General features: G+C 47.1%; 1 protein-coding gene across 1 annotated transcript in view; it reads right to left on the bottom strand.

Annotated features, from left to right (window-relative positions):
• Positions 1–279: 279 nt before the first annotated feature.
• The window catches only part of LOC142786721 (uncharacterized), an 83,521-nt gene continuing 63,554 nt past the window's right edge, over positions 280–20,246 (bottom strand). The window contains exon 4 of the mRNA XM_075884359.1: positions 280–455. Coding sequence (XP_075740474.1) covers positions 300–455 — 156 coding nt within the window. The 3' untranslated portion in view covers positions 280–299. The remainder of the gene's footprint in view (positions 456–20,246) is intronic.

Here is a 20,246-nt window from a genome sequence, read left to right as displayed (position 1 = left end):
ATTTTCGGCAATCAGTTATTATGGTGTGGTTGCTATGCTACTGTTGTCAGCTCTCAAGATCACTTTCGTTGCCATCAATGCTTATTTTACGGGAAAAGTGCGAGTGAATCTTCTACTTTACAAGACATTTTCGTCGCGTGAATTTTTCAAGCGACAAGGTACTTTAGATTAGGAGTACGCCTTACCAACGGCCGTAAATGTTAACGCCACTTTGCTGTTTTCCAAACGTTGTCTTTTAGCTGAAAAGTATTTAGTGAGTCATGCATACATTGCCACATATTTTTTTTATAATAAAGCGTTTATTCATTTTGTATTTTTTTCTCATTGCGGTTTTTCATACGTTGCAGAAGCTTTTTTAGAACTTCAAGGCCGCCCATTGTAAGGAGGATGGATCGCTTCTGTCGTTTCGTCTCAAGATGTGCAGGCACGCATGCGCCACTTCTGCAATGGCCAACCTGTCGTAGCCCATAGAAAAAAAAAAGTTCACCATAAGCAGCCGAATACAATAATAATGTACAGCCTACTAGACGCCTACTAAAATACTTTAAGCATTTTTCTGAATGTGAAATTCCTGAACCTAGCAACAAAGTAATTGAGCAACAATTGTTCAATTATCCAAGAACAGTTATCATCGTAAAACTGATTCATCAAGCTTTGGGAGTTCACACTATTTGCTAGCAAGGCCGATCTTCGTACTACTGCCCTTTACAGTATAGCGGGAAGAAATTTGCAACAGTTTCTGATGCAACCGCAGACCATCATGCAGCGTCTTGCTGTGACCAGCGAAATACATTCGAACTAGGTGCACAACATCTTAATTAAATTTGTGGGCATTTTTACACTAGGAATTCCTGGCGCGTCAGTGCCAGAATTCATGCGTGCTGAAATTCATTTGATAAAACTACAATAACAGTTAGCTTATAATCTCGCCATGTTTCTTTTTGTGATGATGTTTATATGTCATGAGGTCGTGAAGAAGGAGGACCATACGGTAACAATAAGCAAGGCTCGCAGAGGCAGCTCAGGAAGCAGGGCAGAAAGGAACAGCCTGGAATCTGTTGCACACACCCGATTGGGGGGCTAGCTAAGAACCGGGCAGTTCTAACGAAATACTTTCAATTTGTTGGCTCACGTCTCTCACGTAATGAGAGGAATCAATGGGAAAATATGAGAAATCGACAATTAGAAATAATGAATGTAAAGCATGAAGCAGATTTTTGCCGCAACATTCAATCAATCAATCCATCAATCAATCAATCAATCAATCATTTTATTTTCCACTTCAGAAAGTAGAGCCCATGAGAAGAAAAAGCTCCTGCAAACTTGGCTAGGCTTCCCAGCCAGTTACAGCCGAGGAAGCAGTGATAGTGTACCAAAACTGGCATACGAAAACAAAATCACAAAAAAGACATACGTTATTTTGATGCATAGTCAACGAAAGAACACTACACCTACATCCCATTCAGAAAAAAGAAGTACAACTTAAAAAAAACAAAGCACAAAACTGACATTTCAGTTATCTCACGAAGAAAGCACGCAGCGCAGGCCTGGAAGATGGAATACAAAAAAACTTTGTGTTACAATGTTTACACAGAAGACAGAGTTATTTGTAGCGTCTAGGCCCCGTAGTATGTGCGTGGTGTTCTTGTTTCAAACTTTTTCATGAACCGTAAGTGATACAAAAAGAGATTTCAGCGAAGTCTGCTAAATCGGCCCGCACTGAAATATTGCTCTTTATTTCATACTGATAGCGAAGAACAAGGCGCCAGTTCCAAGATTTTGAAACCGTTGGTATACCAGCAGCTTGGAAAATTTGTGCGAAAGGACGACCTTTGGCTAAGCTGTACACGATGCGTAAAGCCCTTTTCTGCAGAATATTGTGCTGTTTGAGAGTGTATGCGTGCCAGTGCCCCATGCAAGTTGACAATAGTTTACTTGTCACATAAAGGACGATTTGAAGAGCAACAACTTGCCATCAGTTGGATGAAAGTAACTATTGCGGTACAAAAGACCAACAAAACGTGGGATAAATGAACACACGTGATTATTATGCGCCTTCCATAGAAGCTTATCTGTGAACCAAACACAAAGAGTTTTATATGCTGGTACAATTTCTATGTTTTCGGAACCATAAGTCAAAGACTCCAAGACGGTACAGCTCTACCCCTAGAACAGAAAATGGACGCTTTTTTCTTGACCGCGTTCATTTCTGGTGCATATATATTTCAACGAGCCTTCTAAGGAAATTAGAATTTATTTGCCCTTTTTATCAACTCGTCAGGGTTTCACCGCTCAAGAAAACGTTGGTGTCATCGGCATATATAACGTAGAATGAGTTATCATGAATGTTGACCATGCCATTATTGTATAGATAAAACAAGAACGGCCCCAATATACTTCTCTACGGCACACTTGAGTTAAGACCCAGCATTTCTTACGAGAGCCCGTTAAAGCTAACGTACTAAAATCGATGCGACAAATGAAAGTTTATGAGTTCAGGAGGCCTTCCTCAAATCTCATAGCTTTCTAGCTTAGCAAGCAGTATTTTATAATTCAAGCAGTCGAAGGCTTTTCAAAGTCAATAAAGAGAGCAAATACTAGGTGCCTTTTTTTTTAAAGTTTCGTGGTATATGTTGCTTTCTGTGCCACCAGCAGTTTTAGTTGACCTATTTTTGCTGAATCTGTGTTGTAATGGAGTCATAACGTTATGTCACTCAATGAAAGTAGACAAACGCGTCAAAATAGCTTTTTATAATCTCTTAGAGTAAAGAAGGAGCAGTGATATTGACCTCAAGTTAACAATAGTAAGCTTATCACTTTTTCAAACAAAACTGGGATCACCTTTGAAACTTGCATTTGAATAGGTAAAGTAGATGTCGTAAGGAAAAGGTTAAAATTGTAAATAAATGGAGTTGCAATCAGGCCGATGGCATGTTTATTAGGCAATAACAGTAAGTCGTCTTTGTCTTGCAAAGTGCTATTTTAAGGCTACGAAATATTGTTTGTATAAATAAATAAATAAATAAATACCTGAATAACAATAAATATTTCAATGAAGAAAGCAATCTTGAAACAAGTAACTTGTAAGTAATAAAGCCTTCTACAGTCTGAATCTCTTTGAAGCTTTATTAAAGTCCTCCGAGGCATCACCAACTTTCCGCTACTGAATCTTAGGAACAAATCCCCGAAAGAAAGTACACTTGGAGTGCTTACCTGCCATTTTACTAAACGGAAGACGGTATCTATTCTAATTTTGTGCAAGGCAGGATATATTTTACAATATATTACATATTGCCACGTTCCATTTCCCAAGTTTTTGTTATCGTCCCAAAACACCACACGATTCTCAGCGCAAACCGCGCCTGCAGTTTTCGAGAAAGTACAGGACTGTGGTAGATCATTTCGATAAGGTCACTCCCACTTTGCGAACGGTACAGATTCTTCTGGAACCTACGCCACTGGCAGCGATAACGCTAGAACATTCGACAGCAAGAGTATAAATGCCGACGCGCTTCGCCGCTTGTGAGTTGTTGATCGAAGGCCGACGCTCCGTTCGCCGCTATCAGTACGAGACTGCTATCTGTGCAAGACTACTGCTGTAATTGGACTTTCCGTTTACCGGGCACAGGTACACCCAAATAAACAGTTAAATCCCAACCCGAAGTATCCTGTCTTCGGCCACGCGACGACCCCGTGACATCTGGTGGAGGTGCTGCTTCGTTCATGTACCGGACGCCCCCGTCAAGCCGTGAACCCAGCCCACGTTGCGGGGAAGACACCGACGCCAACCAAGAGCAGCGAACAAGCCGCCGACAGCAAGGTCTCCCACCGGAGTACGGGCTTCTACAAGACAAGGCGCGGAAGGCCAAGGCCATGACGTTTACTGCAGCGACAATGACAACCGGAGCGTCCCAGCCCGCGATCGTCATTCATCAACCCAGGGAACCACCAACGTTTCATGGGTCATCGTTTGAAGACCCGGAAACTTAGCTAGAAGCATACGACCGTGTGGCCGCCCACAACCACTGGGACAACGAAGAAAAGCTCTGTCGTGTGTATTTCTACCTGGAAGACACCGCAACGACCTGGCTAGAGAATCGTCAGTCCACGCTCCGAACGTGGGATGTCTTCTGTGGCACATTTCTGCAAACGTTCGCGAGCGTCGCTCGCAAAGAGAGGGCCGCTGCTCTACTAGAGACCCGGGTTCAGCTACCAAATGAGAAGGTTGGAATTTTCACAGAGGAGATGACCTGCCTATTTCGTCACGCTGACCCAGACATGCCTGAGGAAAAGAAAGTTCGTTTCCTCATGTGAGAGGTCAAACAGGAGCTCTTCGCGGGACTAATGAGGAATCCACCGAACACCGTCCAAGAATTTGTATCCGAGGCGACCACCATCGAAAAAACCCTTGACATGCGCACCAGACAGTATAATCGTCGCCTGACTCCAGAATGCGCTGCTGCTCAAACCAGTGACTCCGAAAACATGCGTGAAATGATCCGAGCGATCGTGCGGGAAGAGCTGCGCAAACTGTTGCCTTCGGCGCACCCTCAAGTGGATTCGATCGCCGACATTGTGCGATAAGAAGTTTGGCAATCACTTCGAATTCCCCAAACACCACTGCCCGAGCCAGAAACTATGAGCTACGCCGCTGCAGTGCGCCACAACGCTCCTGCCCGTCCACGCTAAAACGCCGCCCCGTCGCACTTTCGTCGCCAGACACCACCGCCACCACCACCCCCACCGACGACCTACCGTTCACCAGCGGGCCAGCGCAGTGCGCCGCGGAAAACCGACGTTTGGCGCACCCCTGACCACCGCCCACTGTGCTACCACTGCGACGAAGCCGGGCACACTTACCGCCGTTGCCAGTACCGACAGATGGGACTGCGTGGCTTCGCCGTCGATGCACCACGTCCGCAGCCAGGGGAACGGCCACGTGACATCGCCGACTACCTGACAGGAACTCAATGGACACCCCGAAGTCCTTCCCGTTCGCCGTCGCCCAGCCGCCGCATGTCACCGCACCCCCGGCAGTACTCCGGCCTAACGCGCGGCCGGTCTCCTAGCCCGTATCCGGGAAACTAAGGGCAGCAACCGGTGGAGGTGCGGTTGCTGTGCGACGAACTACCGAAGATCCTCCGACGACGACGACGCCGCGACGGAGCTTTCGGAACACAATGCCAACCAGGCAAAGCCCTGGGGGCGAAAGCTCACTTACCGGAGGTGGCCTGACGACGCAACATGGAAGCAGCGGAACAAGCCGACGCAGCCGTGACACGACGCCACGCCCTAACTGTAATACGAGACGGCGAACTAGCGACATCGACGTCCTTATCGACGGCCACAGTGTGAGTGCTCTCGTCGATACTGGAGCCGACTATTCTGTCATCAGTGGGTCGTTCGCCGCAAAGTTAAAGAAAGTTAGGACAGCTTGGAAAGGCCCTGAAATCCGCACAGCCGGAGGTCATCCCGTAACGCCTGCAGGAATCTGCACAGCGAGAGTCACCATTAACAGCCGTATTTATCCTACAGACATCGTAGTCCTACAGCGTTGCTCGAGAGATGTCATCCTTGGCATGGACTTCTTATGCCTCCATGGTGCTGTCATCAACCTAAAAACAAAGTCGATAACGTTATCCACAGAAGAAGCACTACCACCGCGCACGCCGTCAGGACACCATGCCTTGAATGTGCTGGAAGAACAAGTCACCATTCCGCCTCGCTCAAGCGTCATTATTTCAGTCGGCGCTCCTAAATCACGACTTGAAAGGCGTCGTTGAAGGCAGTCAGCATCTGCTGGTCACCCGAAATATTTGCGTCGCAAGAGGAATTACAGAGCTGCGGGGAGGCAAAGCAACGGTTATGCTCACGAATTTCAGCAATGAGTACAAACATGTGAACAAAGGAACAACGGTCGCATACATCGAAGAAATTGTCGAAGCCACCAGTGTTTTCGCCCTCGCCGATTCTGCGGAACCTGCTCAGAGAATCCAAGCCCCTCCCATAGCTTTCAAAGTCAATCCCAGACTTCCGAACGATAAGCAAGAACAGCTCATGGCCCTGCTCCTGCAATACGAAGATTGCTTTTCGTCGTCATCGAAAATTCGGCAGACCCCAATCATGAAACATCGCATCATAACCGAAGAAAATGCCAGACCACTCCGTCAGAGTCCGTACAGGGTTTCGACGCGAGAACGTGAGGCCATGAAGAGACAAGTTGATGAAATGCTGCGGGATGACATTATCCAACCGTCTGAGAGTCCATGGGCATCCCCCGTGGTGTTAGTGAAGAAAAAGGATGAGACCCTACGTTTCTGCGTCGATTATCGCCGCCTGAACAAAATCACAAGAAAGGACGTGTATCCTCTCCCACGAATAGATGACGCATTTGATCGGCTCCATAACGCCAAGTACTTTTCGTCAATGGACCTCAAGACTGGCTATTGGCAAATTGAAGTCGACGAAAGAGACCGAGGGAAGACGGCGTTTATAATACCGGACGGCCTCTTCGAGTTTAAGGTGATGCCCTTCGGCCTTTCCTCAGCGTCTGCAACTTTTCAACGCGATATGGATACAGTACTGGCAGGGTTGAAGTGGCAGACATGCCTTGTGTACTTGGACGACGTCGTAGTGTTTTCCTCGAGTTTCGACAAGCATCTTCGGCGCCTTGAAGCTGTACTTCAAGACATCAAGACGTCCGGACTCACACTTAAGCCAGAAAAGTGCAGATTTGCGTATGAGGAGCTCTTGTTTCTGAGAACCGTTATCAGCAAGTCTGGAGTTCGTCCCGATCCACGGAAAACAGCCGCCATCGCCGACTTCCCGCCGCCCACTGACAAGAACACCGTGCGCCAATTTCTGGGCCTGTGCGCCTATTATAGGCGGTTCGTGAAAAACTTCGCCCGCATCGCCGATCCTCTCACTAACCTTACCAAGGCCGACGTGGAGTTCAAGTGGGAAATGCCACAGGAACACGCTTTCCAGGAGCTTAAACATCGCCTCCAGACGCCTCTTTTACTTGCCCATTTCGACGAATTCGCCGAGACAGAAATACATACTGACGCAAGCAGCGTAGGTCTTGGCGCCGTTCTCGTGCAGAAGGCTGACGGATTTGAAAGGGTTATTAGTTACGCCAGCCGATCGCTATACAAAGCAGAAGCAAATTATTCCACAACAGAAAAGGAGTGCCTCGCCATCATCTGGGCTACGTCGAAATTTCGCCCCTACCTCTACGGCAGGCCCTTGAAAGTTGTGAGCGACCACCACGCCTTGTGTTGGCTAGCCACCTTGAAGGACCCTTAGGGTCGCCTCGTACGATGGAGCCTGAGACTTCAAGAGTATGACATTACTGTCATTTACAAGTCCGGCAAAAAACACCCCGACGCCGACTGTCTCTCTCGTGTGCCTGTCGACCAACTGCTACCCGACGACCCGGATGACGAGTACTTCTTGGGAACGATAACTACCGACGACTTCGCTGAACGATAGCGGGCCGACCCGGAACTTAAGGCCCTTATAGAATACCTCGAAGGCAGGACCAACGAAGTCCCGAAGGTATTCAAGCGCGCACTTGCGTCGTTCTTTCCACGAAACGGTCTTCTACAAAAGAAAACCTTTTCACCGCTTTGAGCTAAGTACCTCCTTGTGGTGCCTTCAGCTCTGCGACCAGAACTCCTGCAGGCCCTGCACGACGATCCGACGGCAGGGCACCTCGGCGTTTCTCGCATGCTCGCGAGGATACAAGAAAGATACTACTGGCCACGTCTTACCGCCGACGTCACTCGTTATGTGAGGACATGCCGGGACTCTCAGTGACGCAAGACACCGCCGACAAGGCCAGCAGGACTTCTGCAGCCAATTGATCCACCTTTCCGACCTTTCCAGCAGATTGGTATAGACCTACTGGGGCCGTTCCCGACGTCGGCTTTCGGAAACAAGTGGATCGTGGTAGCTACCGACTACCTCACCCACTACGCCGAGACAAAAGCCCTGCCAAAAGGCAGTGCATCTGAGGTAGCTAAGTTATATCGTCCTACGTCACGGCGCCCCGGAGGTCCTTATCACCGACAGAGGAACGGCATTCACTGCCGACTTAACTCAAGCGATCTTGGCATACAGCCAAACAAACCACCGCCGGACGACAGCGTACCACCCACAGACCAACGGCCTCACCGAGCGGCTTAACAAGACGATCGCCGACATGCTGTCAATGTATGTCGATGTCGAACACAAGACGTGGGACGCCATTCTTCCGTATGTGACCTTCGCATACAACATGGCGGTGCAGGAGACGACGCAGATATCTCCATACAAATTGGTCTACGAAAGGAGCCCGGCAACGACGCTCGATGCCATGTTACCCAACGTCACCGACGAAGAAAACCTCAATGTGAGCGAGTACCTTCAACGCGCTGAAGAAGCCCGACTACTTGCGCGTCTCCGTATAAATTATCAACAGACGACCGAAAGCCACCGTTACAACCTTCGACGATGCTTCGTGGAATACCAGCTGGTGAATGTGTTTGGGTGTAGACGCCGATACGCCGACGTGGACTAAGGGAAAAGCTTCTGCGACGGTACTTCGGACCGTACAGGGTGGTTCGACGTCTCGGCCCACTTGATTACGAGGTTGTCCCCGACGGCATCACGAACTCTCAACGACGACTATCGCGACCTGAAGTCGTACATGTCACGCGCCTCAAGCCGTTTCATGCACGTTAACAAACTGAAACAGTGTTTCTTGTATTATTGTTGTATCGTAATCTATTCATTGTACTTCCTTGCATGATTATTGTACCTTCATCTTTAGTTAAAGCATCGGGACGATGCCTTTTTTCAGAGAGGGGCAATGCCACGTTCCATTTCCCAAGTTTTTGTTATCGTCCCAAAACACCACACGATTCTCAGCGCAAACCGCGCCTGCAGTTTTCGAGAAGGCTCAGGACTGTAGTAGATCATTTCGATAAGGTCACTCCCACTTTTCGAACGGTACAGATTGTTCTGGAACCTACGCCACCGCCAGCGATAATGCTAGAACATTCGACAGCAAGAGTATAAATGCCGACGCGCTTCGCCGCTTGTGAGTTGTTGATCAAAGGCCGACGCTCCGTTCGCCGCTATCAGTCCGAGACTGCTATCTGTGCAAGACTACTACTGTATTTGGACTTTCCGTTTACCGGGCACAGGTACGCCCAAATAAACAGTTAAATCCCAACACGAAGTCTCCTGTCTTCGGCCACGCCACGACCCCGTGACAATATTGATCTGTTGCTCAGGAACTCCAGAAAACCAATAATATATGGAAGCAGCCAGACCCACTCTTTGTAAATTAAAATTAAGGTAAAAAGTTTGACACCGCAGCTTAGTGATTACGACTTCGACTGCACGCGTGTGACATATTCCACTATTCCAATGAAGACTTAGGTGTGTAAATTTTAATGTGTTCACTATCGACGGCAAGTAAAATGCTTCCAACATCATTTTTCTCCTAAATCTAGCACATACAGTAAATTTCGATGCTGGAAATTTGTTAATAACCAGACCATTTATCGGTGACTCAGCTAGCGCAACCACCATTTCATCGAGAAAAATTTTTTATGCCCTCATACGTAAACCACTTTCAATAAAAGTATATATATATATATATATATATATATATATATATAAGTAAGGGATTTAAGGATACGAAAGTACTCAGCACTAGTTGATGCTATTAATTTGCGGAGACCTAAAATTGTCGCGAAAACTTCTGGTACAAATATTGGTACAAAATTTGGAATGCATAGAGAAAATGACCTATCCAGATTGGAAGCGAAGATCCCAATTTCACATACTTCATTTTGCGAAGCATCTATAAGAACGACTGTTTTTATTGGTAAATGAACCGGAGAGAATTTGTGCGTGAACTTTACCCCCGTAAGTAGTAGCAGAATGCAAACCCGCTTTCCAGGCTGATATCTCCTCCTTCTTACCATTAATCACGTTATTCTTCCTTGTTAGTAATTCAGAATAAACTTTAAAAGGAGGCCTATGACACTAGTTTCTTTTTTTTAATTTCGTCAGTCTGTATTTCGATATAGCTGTTGCTAACACTTATTGAAAATGCATCACAAATACGGACACTCAGGTCGCACTTAAGGCACACCTAAGGCACAGTCTTTTTTCTTAGACGCATACCCGTCGGAGCACCTGCTACCTTCAATTTTCGATCTCAATTCATATATAATGATGGTAACATCAACCTAAATCGAACAGTACTTTAGTATATACCAAAATAAAAAATAGGCTTGTTAAAGAAAGTACGCCACTTTGATAGCTACTGCAAAAGTTATCAAGAGACCGGATATATCGGCAAAAAAAAAACGGGTTTCAGGCGCCATAAGTAGGAGGGCAAAATACTGTTTAGGCTCCCTAAATTGTAAGTATAAGCACAATAAGCTTTCACGAAATTAAAACTTTCGGATAAATACGTGTGGGATCAGTGTCTACGACAAGAAAGCACACAGCAATGCGCCAGTTTATGATGGCACAAAGGCGCAATGGTGTACCACAGAAATGTATTTTTCTCACGGGGTTTGCAGAATATGGTCGCTATCATTCTAGTCCAGCATGGTGAGTTGTGTCCACCGTCGAATAAACATGTTTCTGGGTCCCTCTCATTTCAGTATGGTTGAGAATGACTACACAGGTAGAAATGACCGGAGTGCAATAGGCCAGCCACATCTTCTTGCCTCGTATCAACTTGGTCTAACTGCACAGGCTCAATTTTTCTTCTGGCTGTGAACACCTAAAAGTGCCCTTAAGCAGGCTTCAAAAGTTTGAGAAGCGAAGAGTAATGCACTGGGCACTCGCAATCGCATCTGTCAAGATTTGCAGTGCTACGCGAGCTATAAAGAGGTGAAATGCCAAGCTGAAAACCTTTTGACATTCACCTCGCGGGCGTGCGCTCCAACATGGTGGAGGTGACGAAATGGTCCTGTGTGCGCCAAAGCAGTACGTCAGACACGAGAACTATTCAAGAAGACGTCCGTAATTTGTGGATCTGTTGCCTGATTAGAAGTATGAAGGTTGACAGAAATATTAAAACACACAGACGGGATATATGCACGTTGTTGTTTTTTTTAACTTCCCATCGAGTGACATGTGAGAATAAGCTGCCTCCATTTCATTTGCATCAGTGTTCTCACCGTTCTCACATCGTGCCGGTTCCAGGTTCAACAACGCTTGGCGTGTTTTTGGTGCATCGTTCCTTAGAAGGGTTGCAACGGTGCGATGTGGTGTATGGTGGTAAGGATACGTGATCTACGCCAGCCCCTCCAAACGTGCGTGCATAGGGGGATTCACTTCATAGAAACCGGCAGTACAATACAGAGAACATCGGAACAACATGAGCGAGAGGAATAAATTAGGAAGGACGGAAAGGTTATACAGAACGCCACTTGCGTGCACGGCCTGGGATGGTCATGTCATGCGAATGTACTTTACGCGCGTGTGACGTGCTGATGCATCCCCGTCATGTGATCTTCCAACTCGGAGTCGCTCCTATACCGACTAGGGCAGGGAAGGAATAGGGCTTGCGAAGTATACATCGAGTAGGTGGCCAAGCTTTCAAGATCACCGACTCACATCATGCTTTCGCAGCTTGTAATGAACTAAACTGTAATGAGCCTTTCGTATGGCACCCAACAACTTCCACAGTCTAAGCTAAAATTCTTAGGCGACTTAGTGTAGCTTCATTTCAGAGTAAATGACAAATAAAACAAAACCTCATGAAGAATATCATTCTATCATCTACACTTTACTTTTTTCTGATGACACTTCACGGTTTCGCATTCGTTCTTCATCGTCCCACTGCTGCACAGAAGCACCTACATCTCCCTACGCAAGCGAGGAAACGGCGGAGAGATGCCGAGCAGATGACGCGACGCGAATGAATACATGTGTAGGCTAATTGATTTTTCTATTGGCTAAAAGGCATTATAGGCTTGACAGTGCTGAAAATAACTTATGAGATGGTGCAAAAGCTGCACCCCACAGTCTTTTGAAAGCTCAACTTTGCCACGAAACATGAATACTGAACACCGGCGGTACATGAAACCAAAACATGAGGTTAAATAGCGTTTGTATGCGCACTGATTTTGAAAACAGGAATTTATAGGCAGTTATAGAAAATTACGCACCAACGTACAAAATAGGCATTTATAGGCACTATAAAACCACTATTAAAGCTCTTATTACCCTCTTATTTGTGCTCCTATGTCAAAATGGCATGATAGGAACGCAAGAAACGAAAAAGGCATATGCCTATTATCCGGTCTCATTATTAGATAACACTTGGTGAGCTCAGAAACGTTGCATAGCTGCAAGCGATTGACATTAGTTCTCCCCAAAAATGCTAAACCACCCTTATTTTGGCAGTACCTGAAGAGTAACACTAGCCGTAATATAGTGACGTTCAATATTTTTGAGAGGTTCTCGAACTGGCTCAGCCTAATAATGTTAAGCAGCTTGGCGTGCAAGGACCTAAACGCCAAGAGTAACAGCTGTTGTACAGTCAGTGCTCGCTGCGACGTTATATTCTACTTGTTTTCTGTGTCAATTGAGAAACTCTAGACTGTTTTTTTATAAGTTCCGGCCTAGATCGAGCCGTGCGGCATTTTTGAAGTTGATCGCGGCAGCTGCATACTACAAGAATCGAAGTAAAAAAAGTGTCCCTCTTCGCTTAGTTTAGAAAAACCATAAAATGCGCCCGCCGAAAACCGCGGGACGGAATGCAGATGGTGTAGCGAGTGTACTATCAGGAGGGATAAGTTTAGCTGTGCGCGTTCTCTTAAATAATAAGTTAAAGTTTACATTACTAGCTATAGGGTGCGTTTGCTTTTTATTGAGATTTCATAAGCATCTCTCGCTGAAGAGAACCATGTGTAGATGCGAAGCAGCAGACACTTACCCTCACGCTGGAGGCGGCGTTGAAACTGGCGGTCATCACAGAGTTGTGCACGAGAAAAAACGGGGGAGGCGCAAAGCACGCAGTTATGGACCACTGCTTCCTACTGTAGCATGCCAATCGCTGCTTATGGGTAATGAGAGACAGAACACTCCGATTGGGAACATAGGCCTAAAGGGCGCTCTTAGTTAACGCGCAAGTTGCGAATTTTTATTGCTCAACGAGCCACAAGAGACATCTGCCACCGGCATTACCTGTAAGGTCATGCTCCATATGCATGCTGGGCAGTGAATTGTCGTGCAGTGTAAGCAGTCGGTAATTTCAATGAAGAAGCTCACTAGCAGAAGCTGCCTGTGTCAGCGCTGCGAGGCGAGAGAGGGGGATGGACGCGTATATGCAGTGGGTGGTCAAGTCGCACGGACATCATATTGAGCTCGAAGTAAGATGGTCATAAGAATCTTCGCATTTATTATGCACAACTATGAACACAAGCAGATATTTACTTTCAAGAGCATCCTTGCTAAGCTTCTAATGCTTGCGCTTTTCAAGGTGGTCATGTCCTGCAGCCGGCGTGTACGCCACTGTTGCCGGAGTATACTTGAGGCGACGCTCAAGACGGCGATTCTAGTAATGCTTAACAAATGGCGCACCGTCACAAAGGTCGTCAGAGTTACTGTACATTCTTAGAACACGAGATCGACGATTAAACGGAGGACGATTGACGAAGAGACTTTATCATATTCTGCAAAAAGGCAGCCACGTCTTTTTCATCCTCATCCTAACCAAATGATCTCGCGCTGCCTCTGTATCTTCGCCACTGGCGCCTACGTGCGACATTACACGTCCTTCAAAAAATATCGTCCCGATGATGCAGGCTCTTAAGCAGAAATAAAACTGTGGTCATTGAAGGTATCACTTTCTCCGAAGCACATGATCAATTTCTGGCGAATGTCTTTTACCCTTTGAACTTTGAGTGCTGTCGGCAAGAACCTCGTAATTGACTTCACTGATGCCTTGCAGAACTTTGTAAGGTCCGACGCATCCCCAAACAGTTTTCCAGAAAGGCCATGGCAACGAGTGAGTGTTCAGACCCAGATTTTATTGCCCACGTTATATGTGACGTGTCTGTGGTGCCGAAGATTGTAGTGCCGGGCGTCACTATCCCGTTGATCCATTATCCGCAACCGGGCAAGTTGCTGAGCTCTTCTGCTCGCTGCGTAAAAAATGGCAGTGGCTATACCAGGATATATATGCCAGGATAAATCAGCTATGCCAGGATATACGTAGCGTTATCAAAGGTTCAGCTGATTATTCTTAGCTTTCCAGATATCATGCTTACAGCTGTTCCAATGACACACACACGGTATACGTACGTATTCTGTGGCACATGTATATTTATTTTGCCGGGCAACTACTTCGGGATCCAATGAGCTAAGCTTCTCCTCTAGACTGCACCTTGAGCAGCATTTGCACTCTCCTTCTCCATGGCTATACCACAGTGGCAAACGCCAGTCAGAGGCGCTATCAAGCGGCTTCCGCGCAGGGTCAGATGTCGACCGCACAGTGAGGGCGCGCACGTTGGCGTCCATACATCTACCAAGGCTATGACGGCACTCCTCTGGAAAGCGCACACTGGCGGCGACCAGTCGCGTGCGGCCGCGGCCGAGTGCGAAGGAGGTGCCAGCTCCGGTGCGCTACGCCACTGATCGTCGGCGCGGCGCATCGAATTGCGCGCACACTGGTGGCGAGCCACGCGCGGCAGTGGTGGAGTATCATTACGCATGCGCAGACCAGTGCCACGCGAAATTGGCTCAGCGAGGCCAGTGTAGCTAACGCTACAAAACTGTATTTTCCTTCAAATAGGCCTTGTTTTCATGGGAGAGCATTCTGTTTAAAGTTGTGACATCGCGGCCATAAACGAAACTGAATGGCGTCATTTGATTGGTCTTCTGACGAGCCGTGTTGTACGCAAATATGGCGTAGGGTAGGATGTCGTCCCAGTTAATGTGTTATACACTTATACATCTTTCTACATGCTGATAATATCAGCCAGGGTCCTGTTGACACGTTCAGTCAGCCCATTGGTCTGGAGAGAATATGCCGTTTTCTTCCTGCGAACAGTAACCCTTAGTAGCAAAATGAATGTCCAAGAGCTCAGCCATGAACGCAGTACCTCTGTCGGTGATAATTACTGCGTCAGCAGCGTGCATTAGGACGATGGCTTTGACAAAAAATCGCGCTACTTCAGCTGCTGTTTCCTGTCGAAGAGCGCCTGTTTCTGCGTATCGGGTGAAGTAATCTAACGACGATTATCCATCTGTTTCCGGCGGTATATGGTGCAAAGGGACCTAAAAAGTCCATACCGATTTGTGCAAATGGGGTTGTCTGCATCTGAGCAGGCTGCAACAGGCCGGCTGACTTGAAGGGTGGTTGTTTGCGCCGCTCTCAGTCCAAACACGTCTGCACTTAGTTTAGCACGACCGTGCCAAGTTTTTGCCAGTAGTAATTCCGCCTAATCCTTGTCAACATCTTGGTGTAGCCAATGTAACCAGTGGTCGCCTCGTTTTGGCAGGCGTAGAGGATATCACGTCGAAGTGATGATGGATTGACGAGTAAGTAGCTGCTACCGCAGGTGAGAAGTTCTTTCTTTAAAGTACGTCATTTCGCAAACAGTATAACGCTAGCCCTGTTGCAAATAATTTTGGCACGCTATTGGTTTGTCATTCGAAGTAACAAATCAGTGGCAGCAGTTCCTCGTCCTCCCGCTGCTGGCGTGAAAAGGCGGCAGTGTCCACAACGCCGAAAATGACCATGTCGTCGTCGTCGTGCTCCGTCGCTTCAACGGGAGACCGAAAAAAGACAGCCGGCATCAGCGTGTTGTCTACGCGATTTGTAGGCAACGGTGAAGTGGTGCTCTTCTTAGAGCCGGAGACTTCAGCCTGCGAAACGGCCGGATGGATCTTTCAAGTTCAGTACCCAGCAGAATAAAGGGTGATCGCTCAAAACTGTGAACGAGCGACCGTACAAATACAGACAAAATTTTTTGACTGCTCAGTCTTTGCAAGACATCCTTTCTCGATCGTCATGTACTTCGCTTATTTTTAAGACAGCGTTTTTCTGGCATAAGCGATCACCTTTTCGCTGTAATGCTGCCACTGTAATGCTCCGAGACCCACAACACTAGCTCTGTGTGCATTATGGTCAGCGCGTCTTCATCGAAGTGAGCAAGGGCAGGAGGCGTTTGCATGCGCCTATGAAACTTGTGAAATGCCCGTTCTTTGTATTTGCCCCACATGAGAACCGATGACCTTCTCTAGTGAGCTCAGTCAATGGCTATGCAATGCGTGAAAAATTGGTAATAACTTGTTGTTATTAGGCAAATAGTCCCAAAAACACCGAACTGACTTTTCATTCGACGGGGTTGGAATATTCGCCACGGCAGTCAGTTCAACTGGTCAGGTCGGATACCTCGGCTGCTGACGACATGGCTCATGGATAGACCATTTTTAAGCACACCAGCGCCACCAACGCATGCGCAAGCGCTCACGGGAAGAGTTGGTACGGCAAAGCTGCCACCGTGACGAGGGCGCGGGCCTAACACTTTATACCTTTCCGCTTGCGCCATTCCATGACACCGTGAATTTGGCAAGGTACAACATATTACTGCGAAGGTCAATCACGATTTGCAGTCTTTATCTGTGAGGGCTTCTCGACTATTTCCATTGGTTCCGCTGTAGGATCCGTTGAGTGATTCAGATGCGTCAACTCCCTTCCCCTTCTTTTTTTTATCGTTTATGGCGGTGCTTCACGGCAAAAAAAAAGAAATGAAAAAGATACAACTTGGTTGCCTATGAAGCACATGAACGATCTTAAATTCGCGGATGTATTTGCAACCAGTGTGTATTGACACTCTCGACAAGTGGAATGTGATGTTCTGATATTTCGAAGAGTACTATAGAAAGTATGACGGGAACTTAATAAAATAACGTTCACTGGACAATGTGTGCGTCGCTCGCAACATATATGTAAGAAACGGTAAGCATCTACTCACCTTCATTGGCATAGCAACAAGTTGGAATAGTACGTAGAGCAAAAAAAAAGCTGAACAAGGAAGCGTATACACACACACCATCTCTCACTCACAGCTGAAAGTTTCTTGCAAGTGCGGAAAACAATATACACAACACTGAGGGTGCAGCGTGCGTCTCGTAAAGAGGCACGAAAAGTCAAACAACAAAGACGCGTCTTTGCAGTCTATTAATACAGTCGAATTACTTGTAACAACCGCGAAGGTCCACTTTCACAAAGTGTGGCGTTATTTGTGACATGATATGTTTCCACCATTTCACGCTTTGTCTGATTAGGTTGATTGTACAAAGCTACTGTGGTTTCAATACTGAATCACATTACCATGACTGGCCTAGCGAGGCATGATGAGATGGCTTTATTAAATCAAGCTCTATACTTGCGGACACGCGTGTTAACATATCGACCTGTCTAGCAGATGTACACGTGGCCACAACAAAGGAAAAAATTGCCTTTATATGCTACCCAACAACTTACAAAGCAAGCGACTTGATGCTGATCGAAATTTTCTGTGGTCACTGCAGACTAATATATTAAGAATATCTGGCAATTGACGTCCCAAAATTAATATATGATCTTGAGAGACGCCGAAGTTGAGGGCTCCGGCGGCGAGCTCGGCAAACGTGAGGAGAGACGCAGAAGAGGCCGTAGGCGAGAAAGTGTTTCGCCGAAACGGGAGCGCGTGCGACACGCGCGCATCGCGTTTTGCAGTCGGTGTGGGGAACTTGGCGCTGTAGCTGTGTCGTCGGCTTGGCGCGCTAAAACAAGACGCTTTCTGTGCGAAGTTGCCTTTCCATGATCAAAAAAGCGGCCCCACAGAAGCGTCAGTGAGGTCCAAAGTATTGTTACATTGTGGGCTGCCACAACAGTGCAGACAACACCAAGGGACGCTTTCCACGTGTAAAGCTGTGCCAGCTCCCCATCGAGTCACAGCCGGCGAGAACAGCCGCGTTCACGAATGATAGAGCAAGAAAAAAAAGAAAACGAGGCGAGCACTTCGACTTCACTTGTTGTGGTTAAACTTCAGCAACATGTTTCGCGGCGACGTCAGCGGGTTATGCTCCCACGGCATGGAGGACATGACTCTAAAACTTTTTGGACATTTTAACGAGGTGACCATATAACGTTTGCTTTTAATTATCCTTTTAGCATGCCGCAAACGTTTGCACTATACAGTACACGGCTGCTACTGCTAGACATTACATCAAAACAACAATTACAACATTTCCATAAACGTCAGCACAGCACATTAATAGAGTACGCGGCTTCATGTCGGCAGAATGAGATTACCTCAAGGCATACATCGTACACGGTGTTATCACGGATGACATTAGAAATGCATTTCGCGGCGACTTGGGCGTCCTCGTCTTCTGTCGTCTGCTCCACATCATAAACTTGACTATAACGAGCTATACTCCTTTTGTTAGCTTCGATTTTCGGAAATGCTTCTCCAGCTCAGATATCTTTATGAAGCAGCACCGCAGGCGGTACATTGTGAGCTCACTCTAACACAGCGCGCACTCTCAGCACGAGCGAGCGGCAGCGCATTGGCGAAAAGAGAAAACACGCGATATACATCTCCAAATTTTACTTTTCTACGAAACATAACGCTGCTATCCAGAGTCGCAGTGCCACCATGCGTTGCTTTGCCTTCCTACACAGTGAGCTAAGTTCTCCTGCCGGCGAAACACGGCGTCATTCGCACTGGACGCGCCCGCCGCGCCACCGAACATACCATCCAAAAATTGGGCGAACGCGGAATTTAAGCGCTGTCAGCCGGTTGTTGTCACGGCTCGCAAACGCTACTACGCTATCCGGTGGCCTTGATGATTTTTGTACACAGGAAGCAAGAAGAAGCAGTACTGCTTACTTTGCTGGCAGGTGGCTGCATTGTAGTAAATGAAGAGCCGAGAAAACCACCAACGCCAGCGGTGCTGGTACGTTCATTTTGCACTGCGAGACCGCTAGAAGCTCGGTCACGTCCACGACAAGCTCGGTCACCTCTTTAACGAAATAGAAATGCCAAGTAGGCGCAGATGGTTTAACTCCCATAGGTTACAACATTCAGTTACGTGCACTGCGACATGACAAGTGAGTAGGACGTGGCCACCATTTTCGAAATTACTTGACTACCACTCCTATTGGTCCTCGGTGACTGATTTGGTGGCAGACGCCGCAAAAATCGGTCGTTGAGCAATCAGCGCAGAGAGGGCCCTCTCGATGGTTCTAGGAGAATGGATCTAGGCGACCGCCGAATCAGTGAACTTTCGATGGCCGGAATGCTCAGTGTGAACGCGCCTTTAGGCAATCGATTTGCAGCTGGAAACTACTGCTCATGTTATGTGAGCAAGTTTTTCCCTATGCCGTTCATATTATGACGTCACAGTGCCTCGTTTAACAATACTTGAATGAAATGACAAAAACATTAAAGTACCGGTTTCGGTGAACCCATAATAAAAAGTTAAAGCGTGTACAAAGAAACTAAGATGCCATGGGGGTCGAATAAGACACCAAGAGGTTACCGCTGGTTGAGATGCAGGAGGGATGCCCGAGGGAAGTTTCTCGTTGTACTTCACAATCATTTTAGCGAACGATGCTTGGCGCCTCTTTGATGGCAACAATGCAAGGTGATGACAGGGAGCACGTGCGAAGTGTCTGCTGTGCGTTCTCAGGACTTCTACAGTGATGTCGTTTGTATCGGATAGTCACCAGCAATTGCAATTGTTGCCTCTGTTGCCGTACATCTGGGCAGATCAAGGCACACTCTCAGTGCTTGGGCTTGTACTGCCTGTAGAACACGAACATTGGTCTTTCAATTATTGTTAAGCACAGGCAAGCTATATCTCAGCAAACTGAGAAACAGGGCTCTGTAGAGTTCCATCATTGCGTCTACTGACATCCCCCACATCTTTCCTGCCAGGAACTTGAACTATTGGGAAACGGCGGTCAGGCACTTCTTTATATAGGCCACAGCGGACTCCAACAGAGGCCGCTATCAATAATGGTGCCCAGGAACCGGTGGGTTCTGGGACAAAAAATGCGTCACCCAAAGATTAAGATGACATAAGGGGTCGTTGCTTTGTGAGCGGCGGCCAAACAGCGCGCATTTTTCTAGTGATATGCTGAGATCTTGTTTTAACAAGTAGTTGGATCGCAGTCGCTGCATTTTGAAGCCAGGACGTATCTGAGGCCATGTGACTGCCGAAGTCCA

Source organism: Rhipicephalus microplus, unplaced genomic scaffold, assembly GCF_043290135.1.
Source record: "Rhipicephalus microplus isolate Deutch F79 unplaced genomic scaffold, USDA_Rmic scaffold_28, whole genome shotgun sequence".
Lineage (NCBI taxonomy): Eukaryota > Metazoa > Arthropoda > Arachnida > Ixodida > Ixodidae > Rhipicephalus > Rhipicephalus microplus.
Note: the sequence above shows the minus strand (reverse complement) of the source record. Positions and strands in the feature narration are given on the sequence as shown.